Raw genomic sequence first — 21,474 nt, 5'->3', positions numbered from 1 at the left:
CTGCATGAAAGGCACTGTAGGCCGCTGGTTTAAAACTGGCAAGATTATTTGCTCAAAGTCCATGTAGGTGATATCTAATTTTCCTTGTAATATTTCTGGTTTGTTAGATTTGTTTGCTTCAGTGAACGGAACGACTGACTGTCCATTCTCTCAAAGCACAATGCCGTAGTGTAGTTTGGAACTTCAGCACCATGGACAGCTCACATTGAGCGCTGTATCCTTCAAAGTGCGAGACGAATTTATTCAAACTCACGCTCACACTACACTGTATTATGATACAAAYAAAAGACACATCACACTAATGATAGAACCCCTTGCCAGTCTAATTGTATCCAGTACTCTGAAAACTCTTGTCATGAACACGAAGTGTATTATTTTCCCGCCCCCTTTGCCGAGTGTTTGTTCCTTTTATTGTCGTGTGAGCGGGGGATATTTCTACTCGTGGTCATGGATGTTTACAGCGTTAGSAACAAACACCTCACATACTTTCTTTCTCGGGATATTGCGTGCTTTCCTCTGCTTGAAAGAGATAGGGGATATTTGATACACTGGGAAGGGGGGGGTTACCTTTTCTTCATATATGCTTCTTTGAAATGCGAGCTCCGGTAGATTTCTTGAAATCGTGATGCCCCCTACTTGACTTGGGTTAACATTTCTGGATTGTGTTGTGTGTCAAGCCCCTCGCCATTCTCTGGGTTGATACGTAGATACATCAGCTACCCCGAAAGGTCTGTGCATACATTGCACACATTATCGAGTCCATCTGACCGAGGAGGTCCGAAAATCAAGATTCCACAATGACAGCTTCAAAGGAAGGAGAGGAGGTAGGATGGTACACGCTAATACTGATTTTGATTGAGGCATTGCATTTGTGTAGAGATGGAGTGCTTATTTTCCAGTTGAGTCTGTGTCAACTGCGTGATGGATGCAACAGATCCGTCATCATGCYAAACAGAACTGATGCCATAATGCAAGCGATTCGTTCTGTTTGAAAAGACGTGAGATGTATTMATCTCTTCGGATAGGCACACTTTGACGACATTTTTATTCAGATTTAGCSTACCATTCATGGTAGTTTTATTAATTGACTCCGAATGATGCATCTTGTATTGACATCTTTCCATCACGACCCTGGCTACTACACCATAAATGCGAAGATGAACTGTTTCATAGGTTTCTGAAGTTGCCTCGTCTTATCACAGCAATAACAATGTCCCGACCATTCGAGTTCAGCACATGCTCAAACCAATATGAACGCTGTTAAGCCAACTCTCAGAGAAGTATAGCATGCATGTATTAGGAGCCACATATACTTAGTCTCATTACAGATGTGTCAACCTCAGTTAATAAACCCCATATTCAGTTATGTGTAGCTTTAATCGAACACAAGTTTAGTTGATATTCACATCAAATATGTACCTCTCATGGATTCAAGCCAATTCACTTATTTCAAGGTGAGATCTTATTACTTGAAAGTGATTCCTATTAATAACAATAACAATAATAATAATTAGGTGGGTGCTTATATTTGTCCTATTTCACAGATGTACAAGTGTGCATTATACACATGTGTGAATAGAACATGCATTTRTTTTTGCATATCCGCCCTGCCTAACTCACTCTGAGACACCCTTGGAGAGTGGGGTCACGGCCAGGGTCTGCCATTATCAACGGCGACCCTGGAGCAATTAGGGTTAAGTGCCTTGTTCAAGGGCACATCGGCAGATCTTTCACCTTGTCTGCTTTGGGATTTGAACTAGCGACCTTTTGGTTACTGGCCGAACTAGAGCTGGGATGATAAACCTAAAATGATCGACACGGACCATACTGATATCATTCATTATGATAAGTAGCCTATACTAGAGAAATATGAGTGTGAAATGAAATGCGTTTGCTAATATGTGTGCTGTTAATGGGACAATGAATGGCTACAACCATCAAACCAGTAGTAATACTTTAAAGGATGCTGCATAATGATGTTATAAATGTAACCTATTTATCATTACCACACAAATTAGCAATAATTATGTGTTGCAATATGGATTTTTGTCCATATCGCCCAGCTCTAGGCTCTACGCTCTAACCGCTAGGCTAACTGCTGCTCCCTATTATTGTAGTTGTCTGAGTAGGAAGTGCTATTGAGTAGAGGGAGATTTCTTAATATGTGTGTGTGTGTGTCCGACCCACCCCGCCATGTGGTATCTCCAGCTCTCTGGGATCCATGAAGATGATCAACTTTAACTACAGGGACAAAGGAAATTATTTAGCTCATTGCACATTTTGGAAATGACTATTGTCAGTTTTGTATACAAATGTAGGCATGATGTTTAAAATGTTTGGCAGCAAACTGACAAATGCTTTCCTTATGATAACCGAAGCGATACCAAAGACCGCCCAAATGGTCATTCGGTATCAGGGAATCTCTGAGATCTCTTACATAACTGACAATCAAGGTATGTTTGTTGTACAAATCCTTTCATTAGCCGAACACATTGCGATGAGTAGAGTTCCTCAGCCAACTCTTGCTGTTTAATCTAGATTTTTAAAATGTTATGTAAAACCACTGGACTGCAGTTCTTACCGGCATTATTTTCTGGTTTTCATTAATGATTCCAGTTTGCAAACATAGTTTTTGGCGGTTTCAGGAGAGTCTGGCCAGCACCTTGCTTGGGCTTTATCTGTCTTTGATAAGTAGAAGGATAGCTCCGATACGTGTTTAACAAATACTCTGGGACTTTTAAAGCCCAGTGCTGTGCAGTGACTGCTCAGGCAGCTGGTGAGTAGAGCGGAAATCCTATTGACGGACATGTAGTCTCAGTAGGAAAGAACATGATTTATTCTAAATCTTCTCTGGATTAGGAGCAGAAAACAAATCTGTCCCTCTGTGTGTGTGTGTGTGACCTCTCTCTCTCTCTCTGTGTGTGTGTGGTGTGTGTGTGTGTGTGTGTGTGTGTGTGTGTGTGTGTGTGTGTGTGTGTGTGTGTGTGTGTGTGTGTGTGTGTGTGTGTGTGTGTGTGTGTGTGTGTGTGTGTGTGTGTGTGTGTGTGTGTGTGTGTGTGTGTGTGTGTGTGTGTGTGGTGGTTGTTGGTGTGTGACAATGCTCCCCTTTCCCCTCCTCTAAACCACCTGTTTGTGTGAATACTCTTGACATTGATAGGACCGTCCTCGTAAGTGTGTGGCCTAGATGCACATTTTAACTGATGCACATGAGAATGCCCCCCATGGGCTGGAGGTCATCCTAAAGGGCAAGTGTGGTAGCCTATTTTCAAATCAAATAAATATTTTATTTGTCACATGCTTCYTAAACAACAGGTGTAGACTAACAGTGAAATGCTTGCTTACGGGTCCTTTTCAACAATGCAGAGTTAAGATAATGATACAAAATGTAATGAAAAAAAGTACATAGTGACACGAGGAATAAATACACAGTGAATAATGAATAACAATAACAGGTACAGGTAACATGGGAGTACCAGTACCGAGTCYATGTGCAGGGTTACAAGGTAATTGAGGTAGCTATTAGGGCTGGGATTTGTCAGGGACCTCACGATACGATATGATCACGATACTTAGGTGCCGATATGATATGTATTGCGATTCTATATATTACAAATCAATATTTTGATTTTATTGCCATTTGATGTTCCAAACGTGTTGCTGACCATATGTCTGCTGCAGAGAGACAAGAGAGAGCCACGAGAAAACAAGTGTTGATCAGTCATTGGAATAAAAGTGCTGAAAACAAATTGGCTCCCAATTTAAAAAGAAGATGGAGAACAAGCTATGAAGGAAAAATACTGTAGTTTTGGTGCTGGTACAGCAAAAACAATACTCAGATTTTGTCAAAACGACACGATATGTTAAAAAATTATATCCTGATATGTAGCTGTATATTTTTCCCCCATCACTCGTATCTATGTTCAGTTAGGTAGGAGTAAAGTGACTAGGCAACAGGATCATACAGATAATAGACAGTAGCAGCAGCATATGGTGAGTGTGAATGTGTGTGTGATCGTGGGTGTGTGGTGTCAGTATGCATGTGCGTGTGCGTGTGCTATGTGTGTGCATGTGTGTGTTGGGATGTCAGTGTAAGTATGTGTGAGTGTGTGGGTAGAGTCCAGTGTGTGTGCATAGAGTAAAAAAGGGTCAATGCAGGTAGTCTGGGTAGCCGTTTGTTTTATCAGTCTTTTGGCTTGGGGAGTAGAAGCTGTTCAGGGTCCTGTTGGTTACAGGCTTGCTTCACTGGTACCGCTTGCTATGCTGAGAGAACAGTCTACTGCTTGAGTGGCTGGAGTCTTTTGAAAGGGGTCCTGGATGACAGGGAGCTTGGCCCCAGTGATGTACTGGGCTGTACTCACTACCCTCTTTAGCGCCTTGTGGTCTTGTGCCTTGCATTTGCCGTACCAAGCGGTAATGCAGCCAGTCAAGATGCTCTCAATGGTGAAGCTGTACAACTTTTTAAAGATCTGAGGGTCGATGGCAAATCTTTTCAGCCTCCTGAGGGGAAAGAGCTGACCTGCCCTCTTCCCAACTGTGTTGGTGGGTGTGGACCATGTTAATTCCTTAGTGATGTGGACACTGAGGAACTTGAAGCTGTCGGCCCGCTCCATTACAGCCCTGTCGATGTAAATAGGGGCATGCTCGCCCCTCTGTGTCCTGTAGTTCACGATCAGCTCCTTTGTCTTGCTGACATTGAGAGAGAGAGGTTGTTGTCCTTGCACCACACTGCCAGGTCTCTGACTTCCCTATAGGCTGCCTATTTTGCACTCACATCATGGTCCTCTTTTCAATGGCCTGAATACAATGAACTAGAGGGAGAGAGTGAGACATTACTAGTCTATACCTGTCTACAGCTCCGCTCTGATGTATGGCGAGGCTGGCTCGCTGAATGTACTGCCAACAGATCTCATAATGAAACCACTACAACAGCTCACCTCTAAATAATTCAAAATTCACTGAAAGCTGCCCAGTAGGGAGTTATGGGTATGTACTGTATACGGCCCAGGGGTAACTCCACATGCCTGTTCGATTCAATACATTCATGACAGGTTAGACTGAGTTAAGGCTGAGTAGGGGGCCTTGGGAGATCAAACCCATCTATTTACTTGGCACGTATCTATAAATATTATATTCATATTAGCTCTGGTCCTGGGTGTGAGTGTGTTTTCCTTCACAGGCTCAGCATTAGCAAGCCTCACTAACATCCTGGACCAGAGCTTTACATGAATATCTGTTAGGAATTGGGACTCATAAAAGGGGTCATTAGGGGCCAGACAGTGACAGGTGGCCCTGTGGTCACAAACAAGAAGAGGGTGATGTGTTCTGTAAGGACTTGGCAGGGCCTCACTCTCCCTAATTGCACTTGTTTGTAGTGGCTGGCACATAGTCAGGAAGTTAATGAGACTCAGTGACTGCAGGGAGAATACTCACTGCTCTCCTAAATCCCAATGCCTTGAGAAGATGGTCTGTCAAAAATCGCTATTCTAGTGGATGATGTGTGCAAACATGGTTTTGTATACAGTAGATTTCTCACGTCAAGCACAGAATTATATAGTACTGTACACTGTACACAGTTGAAGTCGGAAGTTTACATACACATAGGTTGGAGTCATTAAAACTTGTTTTTCGACCACTCCACAAATTTCTTATTAACAAACTATAGTTTTGGCAAGTCGGTTAGGACATCTACTTTGTGCATGACACAAGTAATTTTTCCAACAATTGTTTACAGACAGATTATTTCACTTATAATTCACTGTTTCACAATTCCAATGGGTCAGAAGTTTACATACACTAAATTGACTGTGCCTTTAAAAAGCTTGTAAAATTCCAGAAAATGATGTCATGGCTTTAGAAGCTTCTGATATGCTGATTGACATATTTTGAGTCAATTGGAGGTGTACCTGTGGATGTATTCAAGGCCTACCTTCAAACTCAGTGCCTCTTTGCTTGACATCGTGGGAAAATCAAAAGAAATCAGCCAAGACCTCAGAAAAAAATTGTAGACCTCCACAAGTCTGGTTCGTCCTTGGGAGCGATTTCCAAACGCCTGAAGGTACCACGTTCATCTGTACAAACAATAGTACGCAAGTATAAACACCATGGGACCACACAGTCGTCATACCGCTCAGGAAGGAGACGCGTTCTGTCTCCTAGAGTTGAACGTACTTTGGTGCGAAAAGTGCAAATCAATCCCAGAACAACAGCAAAGGGCCTTGTGAAGATGCTGGAGGAAACAGGTACAAAAGTATCTATATCCACAGTAAAACGAGTCCTATATCAGCACAACCTGAAAGMCCGCTCAGCAAGGAAGAAGCCACTGCTCCAAAACCGCTATAAAAAAGCCAGACTACGGTTTGCAACTGCACATTGGGCCAAAGATTGTACTTTTTGGAGAAATGTCCTCTGGTCTGATGAAACAAAAATAGAACTGTTTGGCCATAATGACACTCATTATGTTTGGAGGAAAAAGGGGAAGGCTTACAAGCCAAAGAACACCATCCCAACCGTGAAGCACGGGGATGACAGCATCATGTTGTGGTGGTGCTTTGCTGCAGGAGGGAAGGGTGCACTAAACAAAATAGATGGCATCATGAGGCAGGAAAATTATGTGGATATATTGACGCAACATCTCAAGACATCAGTCAGGATGTTAAAACTTGGTCGCAAATGGGTCTTCCAAATGGACAATGACCCCAAGTATACTTCCAAAGTTGTGGCAAAATGGCTTAAGGCCAACAAAGTCAAGGTATTGGAGTGGCCATCACAAAGCCCTGACCTCAATCCTATAGAGAATGTGTGGGCAGAACTGAAAAAGTGTGTGCGAGCAAGGAGGCCTACGTACCTGACTCAGTTACACCAGCTCTGTCAGGAGGAATGGGCCAAAATTCACCCAACTTATTGTGGGAAGCTTGTGGAAGGCTACCCGAAGCGTTTGACCCAAGTTAAACAATGTAAAGGCAATGCTACCAAATACTAATTGAGTGTATGTAAACTGACCCACTGGGAATGTGATGAAAGAAATAAAAGCTGAAATAAATCATTCTCTCTACTATTATTCTGATATTTCACATTCTTAAAATAAAGTGGTGATCCTAACTGACCTTAAACCGGGATTTTTACTAGGATTAAATGTCAGGAATTGTGAAAAACTGAGTTGAAATGTATTTGGTGTATGTAAACCGACTTCCGACTTCAACTGTATCTACAGGTGTACTTTCTAGCCTGGATCCAGACTGAATTGATCTATTTACATTTTGTGAAGTGAAGCAGAGCAATTCACATTACATCCAGGCTAGTAAGTTTCTGATCCTGGTGAAAACAATGTTCTCCTTAACTGGTTTCTTGGGAGATCACAGTAGGCTCTCCACAGTAGGCTCTCCACAGTAGGCTCTCCACAGTAGGCTCTCCACAGTAGGCTCTCCACAGTAGGCTCTCCACAAGTAAAGGCTCTCCACAAGTAGGCTCTCCACAGTAGGCTCTCCACAGTAGGCTCTCCACAGTAGGCTCTCCACAGTAGGCTCTCCACAGTAGGCTCTCCACAGTAGGCTAGACGAACAAGTTCAGATTCGCAGAGCCATGACTCATGCTTCTAAGTGCTAATCAAAAGATGAATGTAACGCCACAGTTGGCGGGAACATGACCTCGTTAGTTTGTTTGTCTGCCCAGCAGTGTCTCACATTACAGGTGATTCTTACGATGTTGATTACCTTGCGCTGGACTGCCTGTCTGTTTTGCATCCTTTGTTGTCTATTTGCATATTTCTGATTTATGGTCTTGTTTCCTAAATGTAACAGGTTGGAAACATGATTGGCCGGATGTTGCCGTCCAAAATATTTTCTGTATTGAATTGTTATAACCTACGCATGACAAACTAGCAAATGATGAAAAAACCACCTACAGTATGAGCGGATTTACCAAAAATATGTTTGGTTTTATAGTTGTTATACATATTACATTAACTGGGCATAGGTTACAGGCTGTGAACCAACCATGTAAATCRGGTGTGCTTTTACAGTTGTAATTCTGCATTCTCACCCAAATCAATGCAACCAACCGCTTACCAACATTAGATTAAATTGACGTAATTTATTTATGTATAGACTATAGACATACCAAAAATAGATGCAACACGCCGTGATAAAACTCTATGACTCAGTGGCTATGACTCAGTGTTTTAGAGGAGAAATGAAAGGGACATTTGAAGGTCTCAGGGAGTGTTCTCTCTGGAGATAGCTTCTTGAGAGCAATCAATAGTTTGTGTTTCCACCACTCTCTGCCCACTCTCTGCCCTCCCTACGTCCCTTTTCTACTGCGAAAGGAAGGCTAGGTGGTGTACTGTAACACCCATCTATACACCTCTCAGCTCTAATCATGTCAGCTCTGGCCAGTCAAAAAAATTGCTAGACATACACCTATTCACTTTGACCTATTCAGAATGATCATTATGAAAGGGTGGACACCTAATGCTTTGAGACAAAGACATGTCCATAGACAGCAGTGTGATCCCATTTAATTAAACCATGAGCTTGCAGTGACTGACTGGTACTGTAATTATATTAGGGATTATATTGTAGGAAGTTGTGGGGTTGGTTCCCATTGCTGACACCAAAAGTGGACTCCACTTTATTACAATTTAGAATTAGAATCTTGCAACACTGTTTAATTGACAATCCACAAGTGCATATGAACACCGTATTTCCTCATTCCATAGGAGCCTCTATTTTTCATAGGGGCCTCTACTACCGAACATGTTTATGTCTGGTAGTAATCATTACAGTACAATATTTACTTGAAGAGTGTTCTCAGTTTGCTTTGTGTGTTTTTTCCAGGACTTTGTGCAAGTAAGCCCCGAATCAAGGAACTACAAAGGAATAGCCATCTCCCTGCTGGTCATAGTGGCAGTTTGCTCCCTCATCACCATGTCTGTCTTTGTTCTCACACCAGGTAGTGTACCCACCAGGGGACCACGAGACCTCATGGAGTTTATTTGTAGAGTCATAGTTACTGTAGCCCTGTATTCTAACTAACAAAATATAAGAACCAGAATTTTTCCTGGTCAGGTTATGTCAGAGCCCTGAGTTTTTCAAAACAGTTTTATGATCAGTGTAATATTGACTGTTGTTATGTGTGTATGAATATCAATTATTTTCCTGTGTGATTTTATCCTTATCAGGCTGTAATATCCGTATTTTGATAACTGGCCTAACACTGATATCCTGTTTGCAGTGGAACTTCCTGGTGTGGCTAACTCCAGACTTACTGTGCTGGACCTGTTTAAACCAGAGTTCTCTGTGCACGATCCTGAGGCCAGGTGGATAAGTGGTAAGTACTTTCAGGATAACCGTCTAACATTCCTGTTCTAACGAAGCSTTTAGACTGATCCCTATACTCTCAATCTGATGGAGTCTCACATGAAAAGGTTGGATTTCCCCAAAAGCAACCGATTATAAGCCCTCAGCAGTGCCACAAAGGGTATGGAGGCTACTATTATAAGAGAAAGGGTGTGGCCAGGAGGCTACTATTATAAGAGAAAGGGTCTGTCCAGGAGGCTACTATTATAAGAGAAAGGGTTGGCCAGCGGAGGCTACTATTATAAGAAAAGGGTGTGGCCAGGAGGCTACTATTATAAGAGAAAGGTGTGGCCGGAGGTACTATTATAAGAGAAAGGGTGTGGCCAGGAGGCTACTATTATTAAGAGAAAGGGTTGTCAGGAGGCTTCTATTATAAGAGAAAGGGTGTGGCCAGGAGGCTACTATTATAAGAGAAAGGGTTGTGCCAGGAGGCTACTTTATAAGAGAAAGGGTTGTGGCCAGGAGGCTACTATTTAAGAGAAAGGGTGTGGCCAGGAGGCTACATTTATAAGAGAAAGGGTGTGGGCAGGGAGGCTACTATTATAAGAGAAAGGGGTCTGGCCAGGAGGCTACTATTATAAGAGAAGGGTGTGGCCAGGAGGCTTAAATATTTATAGAGAAAGGGTGTGGCCAGGAGGCTACTATTATAGAAGAGAAAGGGTGTGCCAGGAGGGCTACTATTATAAGAGAAAGGGTGTGGCCAGGAGGCTACTATTATAAGAGAAAGGGTGTGGCCAGGAGGCTACTATTATAAGAGAAAGGGTGATTCTATACAGAGATTCTATTCTCTTGACATGATCCTACAATCCAAAGTACTTCTCATAAACGATTAAATCATAGATATTTGTTTGTTTGTTGTTATACATTTTAAACTTTGTTTCACTCACAAGCAGAGCATTCTGAACCTCTCAACTCAAGCATGGGAGTATGATAGCTCAAGCTTTCATCTCATCTTGAGCTATAATGACAGCTGAGAGTTTGGCATGGGAGCAACACCTCCTGACCAGTCTCAGTAAAACAGATGGCCTCCCAGTCATGCCCCTATTCTGTCCGGTTTGCCAAAACAGGGTTGACTCTATCTCAAGCCATCACTGGGAGCCCTTCTGGGATATACTCTCAGGTCAAATCTCCCAGCCCCGTATCTAGAACAACACCCCTTTCTCCAAAACCTAGCAGGTTTCATAATAGTGTGAGAGAATCGTTTGGGGTGGCAGCGCTGGTGTCTGTTCTATTGTCTGAGCTGGTGTGGTTCTTCTTCGCTCGTCTTGGCCACAGCGAGCGGAATCTCTTCCAGCCTGCGTATGAAATTGAGGCCTGGAAGCCTGCGGAGAGCTTTTCCATCCAAGGGTAGCAAATACAAATGACTTTTTCAGTCGCCTGTTGATTCTCATTATGGGGATTGGAGTGTGATGCCTTCTCGCACACTGTGTTGACCTGATGGACTGCATTAACTCTTATGGGCCTCCCGTCGTTTTTCACAACGCCTTCCGTGATGGATCAAGCCATATCGTCCGCTCCCTCGTCCGCTCACGCTGACGTTTCTCCTTCTGTAGGACACAGCAATAAAACTTTGCTGCCTCCCCATAAAACACTGTAAGAAATATAATGACCAGTGTTTTCATCACTACCTCTCTCATGTTAGCTGACATTACGTTATAGTGGTAAATATTGGTGAGATTAGAGCCAAGCCATCAGGTGGTATGAAGACAGACAGGCAGAAAGACAGGCAGACAGACAGACAGTGATGCGTTGGTGAAGGGCAGTGGTCTGCCATGGCACAGCTGCAGAGACAGTTCCTGCTAGGACCTCATTACATTTGGGGGGATTATCTTGGTGAGCGCTCCCTGTCTGCCTGCTGCTAGCGTGCTATGCTGCAACACGATCAGACTGTTCCTAAGTAGACACAGCCCCTTAGAAAAGCTGCTCAGGTTTAGACTATTACCATTAGAAAACTAGTGTTCACAGTCGCATACATGTTAACTGAATTGTCTTTTTTTATCACCTTGAAATGATCAGCACTAACTGTGTATCACGTTGTCGGTTCTAGTTCATTATTATTATTATATTTTTTAAACATAAGTACCAAAAAGTATCAATTAGTGTTAATTTCACATGCCGTAAATAATGTTGTAATAGTAAACACACTCTTGCTGATCATGATATTGCGTATGGCCCTTGTTATTTTCTAGTGCATACACTACATGAACTTCCAAACAGCCTGCATCCCAACAATTCATTTAAATATCATACAATTAATTTGTGTAACCACTCAAACTATATACCTTATTTATCGATTTCCTGAATATATTGTACGTGGTGTATATCATTCTCGACAGACTGGGGAAGGATAAACAACTGTTTGTTCTGGCCAGTGGGATGTACTGTATATGTGACTTATGTAAATGAGAACTAACCCTACATTTTCACACAACATATTAGTCAGAACACGTGTTTTAATCAGGGAAGACGACACGATGTTCATACTAAATATAGCCTCTGAAATGTGAACACCATACACACTCTGTTTACCCCTCCAATCAAGTTGTAGAAACATCTCAAGGATGATCAATGGAAACAGGGTGCACCTTGAGCTCAATTTCAAGCTCAAAGCAAAGGGTCTGAATTACTTATGTAGAATAAGGTATTTCTGCTTTTTTTAATTTTAATTCATCCCCCCCCCCAAAAAAAAATCAAGTTTTTTGCTTTGTCATTATGGGGTATTGTGTGTAGAGTTATTGGAGGAAAAGCTATTTAATTCAATTTTAGAATAAGGCCTATAACGTAACAAAATGTGAAAAGGGGAAGCGGGGTCTTGAAAAAACTTAACCAAATGCCACTGTAAGATCTAAGAAATAATTCATTTTGATGTAAACCAATACAACAGCCTGTATACTGTACTATTTGCCCCTTTAGGGCCACCGTGCTATTACAATACAGGCATATGACCTTTCCCACCCAAATTGTACTAGCATGCTAAACATTAATCAGGGATTAATGGTGCCCTCTTTCCGCTCAGTTAGATTATTAAAATGTCAAAAAGCAAGCCTGGCACATGACAGTCAAAAGCCCGCTTAGCCTTATGCAAACACATAAAACATGGACCTGTCAGATCAGGTCTTTTTTTTTGTTTTTACGATTATATCCTTTTTCTCAACAATGTAACAACCATACATAAACAAATGACAATACACAGACAGACATACATTTTCATTTAAACATCAATGACATTCACACCTGCTCAGACCACGTTCCACCGCAATGTTTCCTCCACAACCACACGTCCCCTCATCCTTCATCCCCTGGAACTTTGCCAGTGCCTTGTAGCAGTCGGATGCCATATTTTTCTCCGCTAGCCCACACCTTTCAATATTTAATTTGATTTATCAACAATTTGCTACAGGAGGCAAATTAATGACAATGGCTCAGCTTTGAATTTCTATGCAATATGGTACAGTGTTATGAAGATGATGGGTCAATATTTTGTTACTTGTGTTATGAATGCATGATGGGTAATATTGCTACTGTTTATGAATGTTGATCAGGTCAATATGCGTACTGTGGTTTATGAATGATATGCGCGTCAATATTTGTATGTGCTTATGAATTATGATGGTCAATATTGGTACTGTGTATGAATGCATGCAATGCGGTCAATATTGTACTGTTGTTATGAATGCTGATTAATTCAAATATTGTACTGTGTTATGAATGCTGATGGATCAATATTGTACTGCTGTTATGAATGTTGATGGGTCAATATGTATACTGCTGTTATGGAAGCGATGCGATCAATTATTGTACCTGTGTTTGAATGTTGATGGACAATATGGTACTGTGTTATGAATGCTGATGGGTAATATGTTGTACTGTGTTATGAATGCTGATGGCGTCAATATGTTACTGTGTTATGAATGATGATGCGTCATATTGTAACTGTGTTATATGAATGATGATGGTGTCAATATTGGTACTGTGTTATTGGAATTGATGCATGGGTGTCAATATTGTACTGTGTTATGAAGCTGATAGATCAATATTGTACTGTGTATGGAATGCTGCTGGATTCCAATATTGTACTGTGTTATGAATGTTGATGGGTCAATATGTTACTGTGTTATGAATGCTGATGGATCAATATTGTACTGTGTTATGAATGTGATGGATCAATATGGTACAGTGTTATGAATTGCTTGATGGCGTCAATATTGTACTGTTTATGAATGCTGATGGGTTCAATATGGTATTGTGTTATGAATGCTGATGGGTCAATATGGTACTGTGTTATGAATGCTGATCGGTCAAATTGGTTACTGTGTTAGGAATGCTGATGGGTCAATATGGTACTGTGTTATTGAATGCTGATAGATCAATATGTACTGTGTTATGAATGCCGGTGGGGGGTGGGATTGATGGTAAACTATGGGTATTGTTTGTTTATGAATGCTGATGGATCAATTAGGGTACTGTTTATGAATATGCTGATGGCGTCAATATGGTCTGGTGTTATTGAATGTTGATGGATCAATATGGTACTGTGTTATGGAATGTGATGGGTCAATATAGTACTGTTGTTATGAATGCTATAGGTTCCAATATGTATTGTGTTTATGAATACTGATAGGTCAATAGGTACTGTGTAGGAATGCTGATGGGTCAATATGGGTTACTGCTGTTATGAATGCTGATGGATCAATATGGTATTGTGTTATGAAATGTTGATGGCGTCAATATCTTACTGTGTTATGAATGTTTGATGGGTTCAATATCTTACTTGTTATGAATGCTGATGGGTTCAATATTTGGTACTGTGTTTATGAATGCTGATGGGTCAATATAGTACTGTTTATGAATGATGATGGGTCAAATGTCTTACTGTTGTTATGAATGATATGGGTCAATATGGTACTGTGTTATGAATGCTGATAGGGTCAATATAGTATTTTGTGGTATGAATGCTGATGGGTCCAATATGGTTACTGTTTTATGAATGCTGATCGGTCAATTGAGGGTTAGAGGGGGGACCATAGGTGGCAAAGCTACTTAAAACGTTGATATTTCTCAGGATCATTTCTGTTTCGTTTTAAAGCAAAGTTGAACTTATGACGTGGCCGTCTCGGTTCCTGTACAAAACCTCTGAATCTGTAAAATGATAAAAGAAAAAGGTGTTGTAAATGTTCCTTAAAACCACATTTTAGTATAAGAATGAAAAAAAATAGGCCTACACATTCTGACCATTGTATAACCACTTATCAATATCCATTTCAGGACCCCAAGAGAGAGGAGAAGGCATTTCATTTTCAGCAGTTCATGTTAAGATGCCTCTCATCTCTCATCATTTCTACTGAGCAAACCTTTTTGACTGCAGTCAGCCAGCCAGCCAGCCCCACATTATTGCAATGGCTTTCTTTTGTTCTGCATTACAAATTCTCACTATCTATCTTTAGGAGATGGGCTCCCAATTCAACAGTGTTGGCCTCGGGCAGTTTGCTCTGAGTAAAAATGTGATCTTAAATGCAGCTACGTAACTGGGCTAAATTGCTAAATAATGCAGAACGAGTGTAAAACGGTTGCGTCAGCATATATTATGTTATATACACTGCTCAAAAAATAAAGGGAACACTTAAACAACACAATGTAACTCCAAGTCAAATCACACTTCTGGTGAAATCAAACTGATCCACTTAGGAAGCAACACTTGAGTGACAATTAAATTTCACCATGCTGTTGTACCAAATGAATTAGACAAAAGGTGGAAATTATAGCAATTAGCAAGAACACCCCCAATAAAGGGAGTGATTCTGCAGGTGGTGACCAACAGACCACTTCTCAGTTGCTATGCTTCCTGGCTGATGTTTTTGTCACTTTTGAATGGCTGGCGGTGCTCTCACTCTAGTGGTAGCATGAGGACGGAGTCTACAAACCCACACAAGTGGCTCAGGTAGTGCAGCTCGTCCAGGATGGCACATCAATGCGAGCTTGTGGCAAGAAGGTTTGCTGTGTCTGTCAGCGTAGTGTCCAGGAGCATGAGGCGCTACCAGGGACAGGCCATACATCAGGAGAGTTGGAGGATGGCGTTAGGAGGCAACCAGCAGCAGTGACCCGGCTACCTCCGCCTTTGAGCAGGAGGAGCATGCCAGAGCCCTGCAAATGACTCCAGCAGGCCACAAATGTTGCATGTGAGTCTGCTCAAAACCGGTTCAGAAACGTAGACTCCATGAGGGTGGTATGAGGGCCCTGACGCCACAGAGTGGGGTTGTGCTACAGCCACAACATCCGTGCAGGACGTTTGGTATTTGCCAGAGAAGCACCAAGATTGGCAAATTCTGCCACTTGGCGCCTGTGCTCTTTCACAGGTTGAAAGAAGGTTCACCTGAGCACATGAAGCACATGTGACAGACGTGACAGAGTCTGGAGACGCCGTGGAGAACGTTCTGCCTGCCTGCAAACATCCTTCCAAGCATGACCCGTTTGGCGGTGGGTTCAGTCGGTGTGGGGTGGCATTTTCTTTTGGGGGACCGCAACCGCCCTCCATGTTGCTCGCCAGAGTTTTAGCCTGACTGCCAATCAGGTACCGAGATGAAGATCCTCAGAGCCTGTGAGACCTATGCTTGACAGCATGCAGCGATTTTGGGCCTGCTGGAGGTCATTTTGCAGGGCTCTGGCAGTGCTCCTCTGCTCAAGGCGGAGCGGGTAAAGCGGTCCTGCTGCTGGGTTGTGTTCCCTCCTACGGCCTCCTCCACGTCTCCTGAGGTAGGTACTGGCCTGTCTCCTGGGTAAAGGGCCTCCATGCTCTGGACACTATCGCTGACAGACACGAGCAAACCCTTCTGGCCACAGCTCGCATGAATGTGGCCATCCTGGATTGAGCTGCACTACCTGAGCCACTTTGTAGTGGGTTGTTAGACTCGTCTCATGCTTACTCACTAGAGTGAAAGCGACCGCCAGCATTCAAAACAGTGACCAAAACATCAGCCAGGAAGCATAGGAACTGAGAAGTGGTGCTGTGGTCACCACCTGCAGAAGTCCTGCCTTTATTGGGGTGTCTGCTACATTTGCTATAATTTCCACCTTTTGTCGTATTCATTTGGCACAACAGCATGTGAAATTATTGTCCAATCAGTGCTTGCTTTCCTTAAGTGGACAGTTTGATTTCACATGAAGTGTGATTGACTTTGAGTTACATTTGTGTTGTTAAGTGTTCCCTTAATTTTTTTTGACAAGTGTATTATAGAACTGAGTTTCCTCAAATAATAAAAAAATAACAATGGAAAAAATTCATCAAATCTACAAAGCCACCTAGCAACAGGCCAAATGTGCGAAATGACTCGGACGTTGCAACGTTAGAACGTTAGCTTACTGTTGTAAATACACCTTTGTGATTTCACACGAAACATCTTACCAAAAACATGCCAAAGCATGAATTCTTTCCGAGGGCGGTTCCTCGGATGGTTCCTAAAACTCGGAGGATGTACATGTCTAACTGATCATTGGGAGGTTGACGGAGAGGAGTAGGAAGCTACATGCTTCACTGGTCCAACACAATTGGAATATTTGAATGACACCTCAACTCGTTACTTTTGACATTGATAATACAGAGTAAACTATGATGATATTCCAGCAACTATGGTGGATGTGTAACCAGGCCGGTGCAGTACAGCTTGACTGGCTCAGTAGTGTTGAAAAGGGGTAGCCTACTAACAGGGTTTCCCCAAAGTCGGTCCAGGGGCCCTCCATGGGGTGCACATTTATAGTTTTTTTTGCCCTAGCACTACCACAGCTGATTCAGTAATTAAAGCTTCATGATGAGTTGGCTATTTGAATCAGCTGTGTAGTGCTAGGGCAAAAAAACGAAATGTGCGCCCAGGGAGGGCCCCAGGAACGAGTTTGAGAAACCCTGGCCAACTACAGACCATTTAGCAATACTTTTGATTTTAGGAGAACTAGGAATAAGACAACCAACAAGCCCAGTTCGAAGCCTGTAGCCTATGTGTGAGTCACACTATCTAGCTGGAGCTCGTGGCACTATAACCTTTAAACAGCCCGCTCGCTTTGCCACTGCCGTCTCTGCCTCGGTGACGTCATTCGAAATATATTTATATTCAGTTAATGAAAATTCCTCCTATGTCCACAAGGCTAGGCAATTATAATATTTAAATAGCCTTCCTCACATGACATTCAACCACGATCTATGTAGACCATAATCAGTAAAATTAGTGTTGTGGTCCTGTGTGGGCTCAGTTGATAAGAGTATGACACTAGCAACATCAGAATTATGGGTTAGATTCTGCTGGGGCCACCCATGAGAAAATGTAGGCACTTTGGATAAAAGCGACTGCTAAAAATACGTCTTCCAATTTGAGATACTACTAACATGATTAATAGAAAAAACTGTATCAGTCACCAAAAACATGGACATGAAAATATATATGAATACAGAGGTGGACATGAATAATGAATTATTACAAGGACATGTCAGAGGTTATGGAATCACATATGTTGGTAGTCGTGATCATGCTGGACATGTGTATGGACAAGCTAATAGGGTATGACTGTGGTGATGAAGTTGATACTATGTTGAATCACTCATGACATCCCCCAGGGTATATCTATAATATACACTTCATATATCTATATTAAGGACAACCACTTCATATTCTATATTTAAGGACAACCACTTCATTATTCTATATTTATGGACAACCACTTCATATTCTATATTATGGACAACCACTTCATATTCTATATTTTATGGACCAACCACTTCATATTCTATATTTATGGACAACCAACTTCATATTCTATATTTAAGACACCACTCATATTCTATATTTATGGACAACCACTTCATATTCTATATTTATGGACAACCACTTCATATTCTATATTTATGGACACCATTTCATATTCTATATTATGGACAACCACTTCATATTCTATTATTTTGGAGAACCACTTCATATTCTATATTTATGGACAACCACTTCATATTCTATATTTATGGAGAACCACTTCATTTCTATATTTAATGGACAACCACTTCATATCTATATTTATGGAGAACCACTTCATATTCTATATTATGGACAACCACTTCATATTCTATTTATGGACAACCACTTCATATTCTATATGTATGGACAAACCACTTCATATTCTATATTTATGGACAACCACTTCATATTCTATATTTAAGGACAACCACTTTCATATTCTATATTTATGGACAACCACTTCATATTCTATATTTATGGACAACCACTTCATATTCTATATTTAAGGACAACCACTTCATATTCTATATTTATGGACAACCATCATATTCTATATTATGGACAACCACTTCATATTCATATTTATGGACAACCACTTCATATTCATATTTTATGGACAACCACTTCATATTCTATTATTTATGGACAACCACTTCATATTCTATATGTATGGACAACCACTTCATATTCTATATTTATGGACAACCACTCATATTCTATATTTATGGACAGCCACTTCATATTCTATGTATGGACAACCACTTCATATTCTATATGTATGGACAACCACTTCATATTCTATATTTATGGACAACCACTTCATATCTATTTATGGACAACCATTCATTATTCTATATTTATGGACAACCACTTCATATTCTATATGATGGACAACCACTTCATATTCTATATTATGGACAACCACTTCATATTTTTATGTATGGACAACCACTTCATATTCTATATTTATGGACAACCACTTCATATTCTATATGTATGGACAACCACTTCATATTCTATATGTATGGACAACCACTTCATATTCTATATGTATGGAAACCACTTCATATTCTATATTTAGACAACACTTCATATTCTATATTTAATGGACAACCACTTCATATTCCATATGTATGGACAACCACTTCTATTCTATATGTATGGACAACCACTTCATATTCTATATGTATGGACAAACCACTTCATATTCTATATTTATGGACAACCACTTCATATTCTATATTTATGGACAACCACTTCATATTCTATTATTAATGGACAACCACTTCATATTCTATATGTATCGACAACCACTTCATATTCTATATGTATGGACAACCACTTCATATTCTATATTTATGGACAACACTTCATATTCTATATTATGGAACAACACTTCATATTCTATATGTATGGACAACCACTTCATATTCTATATGTATGGACAACCACTTCATATTTCTATATGTATGGACAACCACTTCATATTCTATATTAATGGACAACCACTTCATATTCTATATTTATGGACAACCACTTCATATTCTATATTTATGGACAAACCATTTCATATTCTATATTTATGGACAACCACTTCATATTCTATATTTATGGACAACCACTCTATTCTATATGTATGGACAACCACTTCATATTCTTATTTATGGACAACCACTTCATATTCTATACTTATGGACAACCACTTTCATATTCTATATTTATGGAACAACCACTTCATATTCTATATTTATGGACAACCACTTCATATTCTATATTTATGGACAGCCACTTCATATTCTAATTTATGGACAAACCACTTCATATTCTATATTTATGGACAACCACTTCATATTCTATATTTATGGACAGCCACTTCATATTCTATATTTATGGACAGCCACTTCATATTCTATGTATGGACAACCACTTCATATTCTATATGTATGGACAAACCACTTCATATTCTATTTTATGGACAGCCACTTCATATTCTATATTTATGGACAGCCACTTCATATTCTATATTTATGGACAGCCACTTCATATTCTATATGTTATGACAACCACTTCATATTCTATATTTATGGACAGCCACTTCATATTCTATATTTATGGACAGCCACTTCATATTCTATGTATGGACAACCACTTCATATTCTATAATGTATGGACAACCACTTCATATTCTATATGTATGGACAACCACTTCATATTTTTATATTTATGGACAACCACCTTCATATTCTATATTTATTGGACAGCCACTTCATATTCTATATTTTATGGACAGCCACTTCATATTCTATATGTATGGACAACCACTTCATATTCTTATATTTATGGACAGCCACTTCATATTCTTATATTTATGGACAACCACTTCATATTCTATATTTATGGACAGCCACTTCATATTCTATATGTATGGACAACCACTTCATATTCTATATTTATGGACAACCACTTAATATTCTATATTTATGGACAGCCACTACATATTCTATATGTATGGACAACCACTTCATATTTCATATTTATGGACAACCACTTCATATTCTATATTTATGGACAACCACTTCATATTCTATATGTATGGACAACCACTTCATATTCTATATTTATGGACAACCACTCATATTCTATATTTATGGACAACCACTTTATATTTATTTATGGACAACCACTTCATATTCTATATTGTATGGACAACCACTTCTATTTCTATATATGGACAACCACTTCATATTCTATATTTATGGACAACCACTTCATATATTCTATAATTTTATGAACAACCACTTTCATATTCTATATTTATGGAACAACCACTTCATATTCTATATTTATGGACAACCACTTCATATTCTATATGTATGGGACAACCACTTCATATTCTATATTTATGGACAACCACTTCATATTCTATATTTATGGACAACCACTTCATTCTATATTGGACAACCACTTCATATTCTATATTATTGGACAACCACTTCATATTCTATATTTATGGACAACCACTTCATATTCTATATGTATGGACAACCACTTCATATTCTATATTTATGGACAACCACTTCATATTCTATATGTTTGGACAACCACTTCATATTCTATATGTATGGACAACCACTTCATATTCTATATTTATGGACAACCACCATTCATATCTCTATATTTATGGACAACCACTTCATATTCTATATTTATGGGACAACCACTTCATATTCTATATTTATGGACAACCACTTCATATTCTATATTTATGGACAGCCACTTCATATTCTATATGTATGGACAACCACTTCATATTCTATATTTATGGACAACCACTTTTTATATCACCTAAC

The 21,474-nt window shown here is 40.1% G+C and overlaps 1 protein-coding gene across 1 annotated transcript in view; it reads left to right on the top strand.

The window, feature by feature from the left end:
• Positions 1-486: 486 nt before the first annotated feature.
• LOC111971067 (inactive dipeptidyl peptidase 10-like) overlaps positions 487-21,474 on the top strand; it is a 48,394-nt gene continuing 27,406 nt past the window's right edge. Inside the window, exons 1-3 of the mRNA XM_070445926.1 lie at positions 487-824; positions 8,832-8,946; positions 9,229-9,324. Of these exons, the coding sequence (XP_070302027.1) occupies positions 798-824; positions 8,832-8,946; positions 9,229-9,324 (238 nt within the window). The 5' untranslated portion in view covers positions 487-797. The remainder of the gene's footprint in view (positions 825-8,831; positions 8,947-9,228; positions 9,325-21,474) is intronic.

This window comes from Salvelinus sp. IW2-2015, linkage group LG12 (assembly GCF_002910315.2).
Source record: "Salvelinus sp. IW2-2015 linkage group LG12, ASM291031v2, whole genome shotgun sequence".
In the NCBI taxonomy this organism is placed as follows: Eukaryota; Metazoa; Chordata; class Actinopteri; order Salmoniformes; family Salmonidae; genus Salvelinus; species Salvelinus sp. IW2-2015.
The sequence above is the reverse complement of the archived record's forward strand: the minus strand, read 5'-3'. Positions and strand labels throughout refer to the sequence as shown.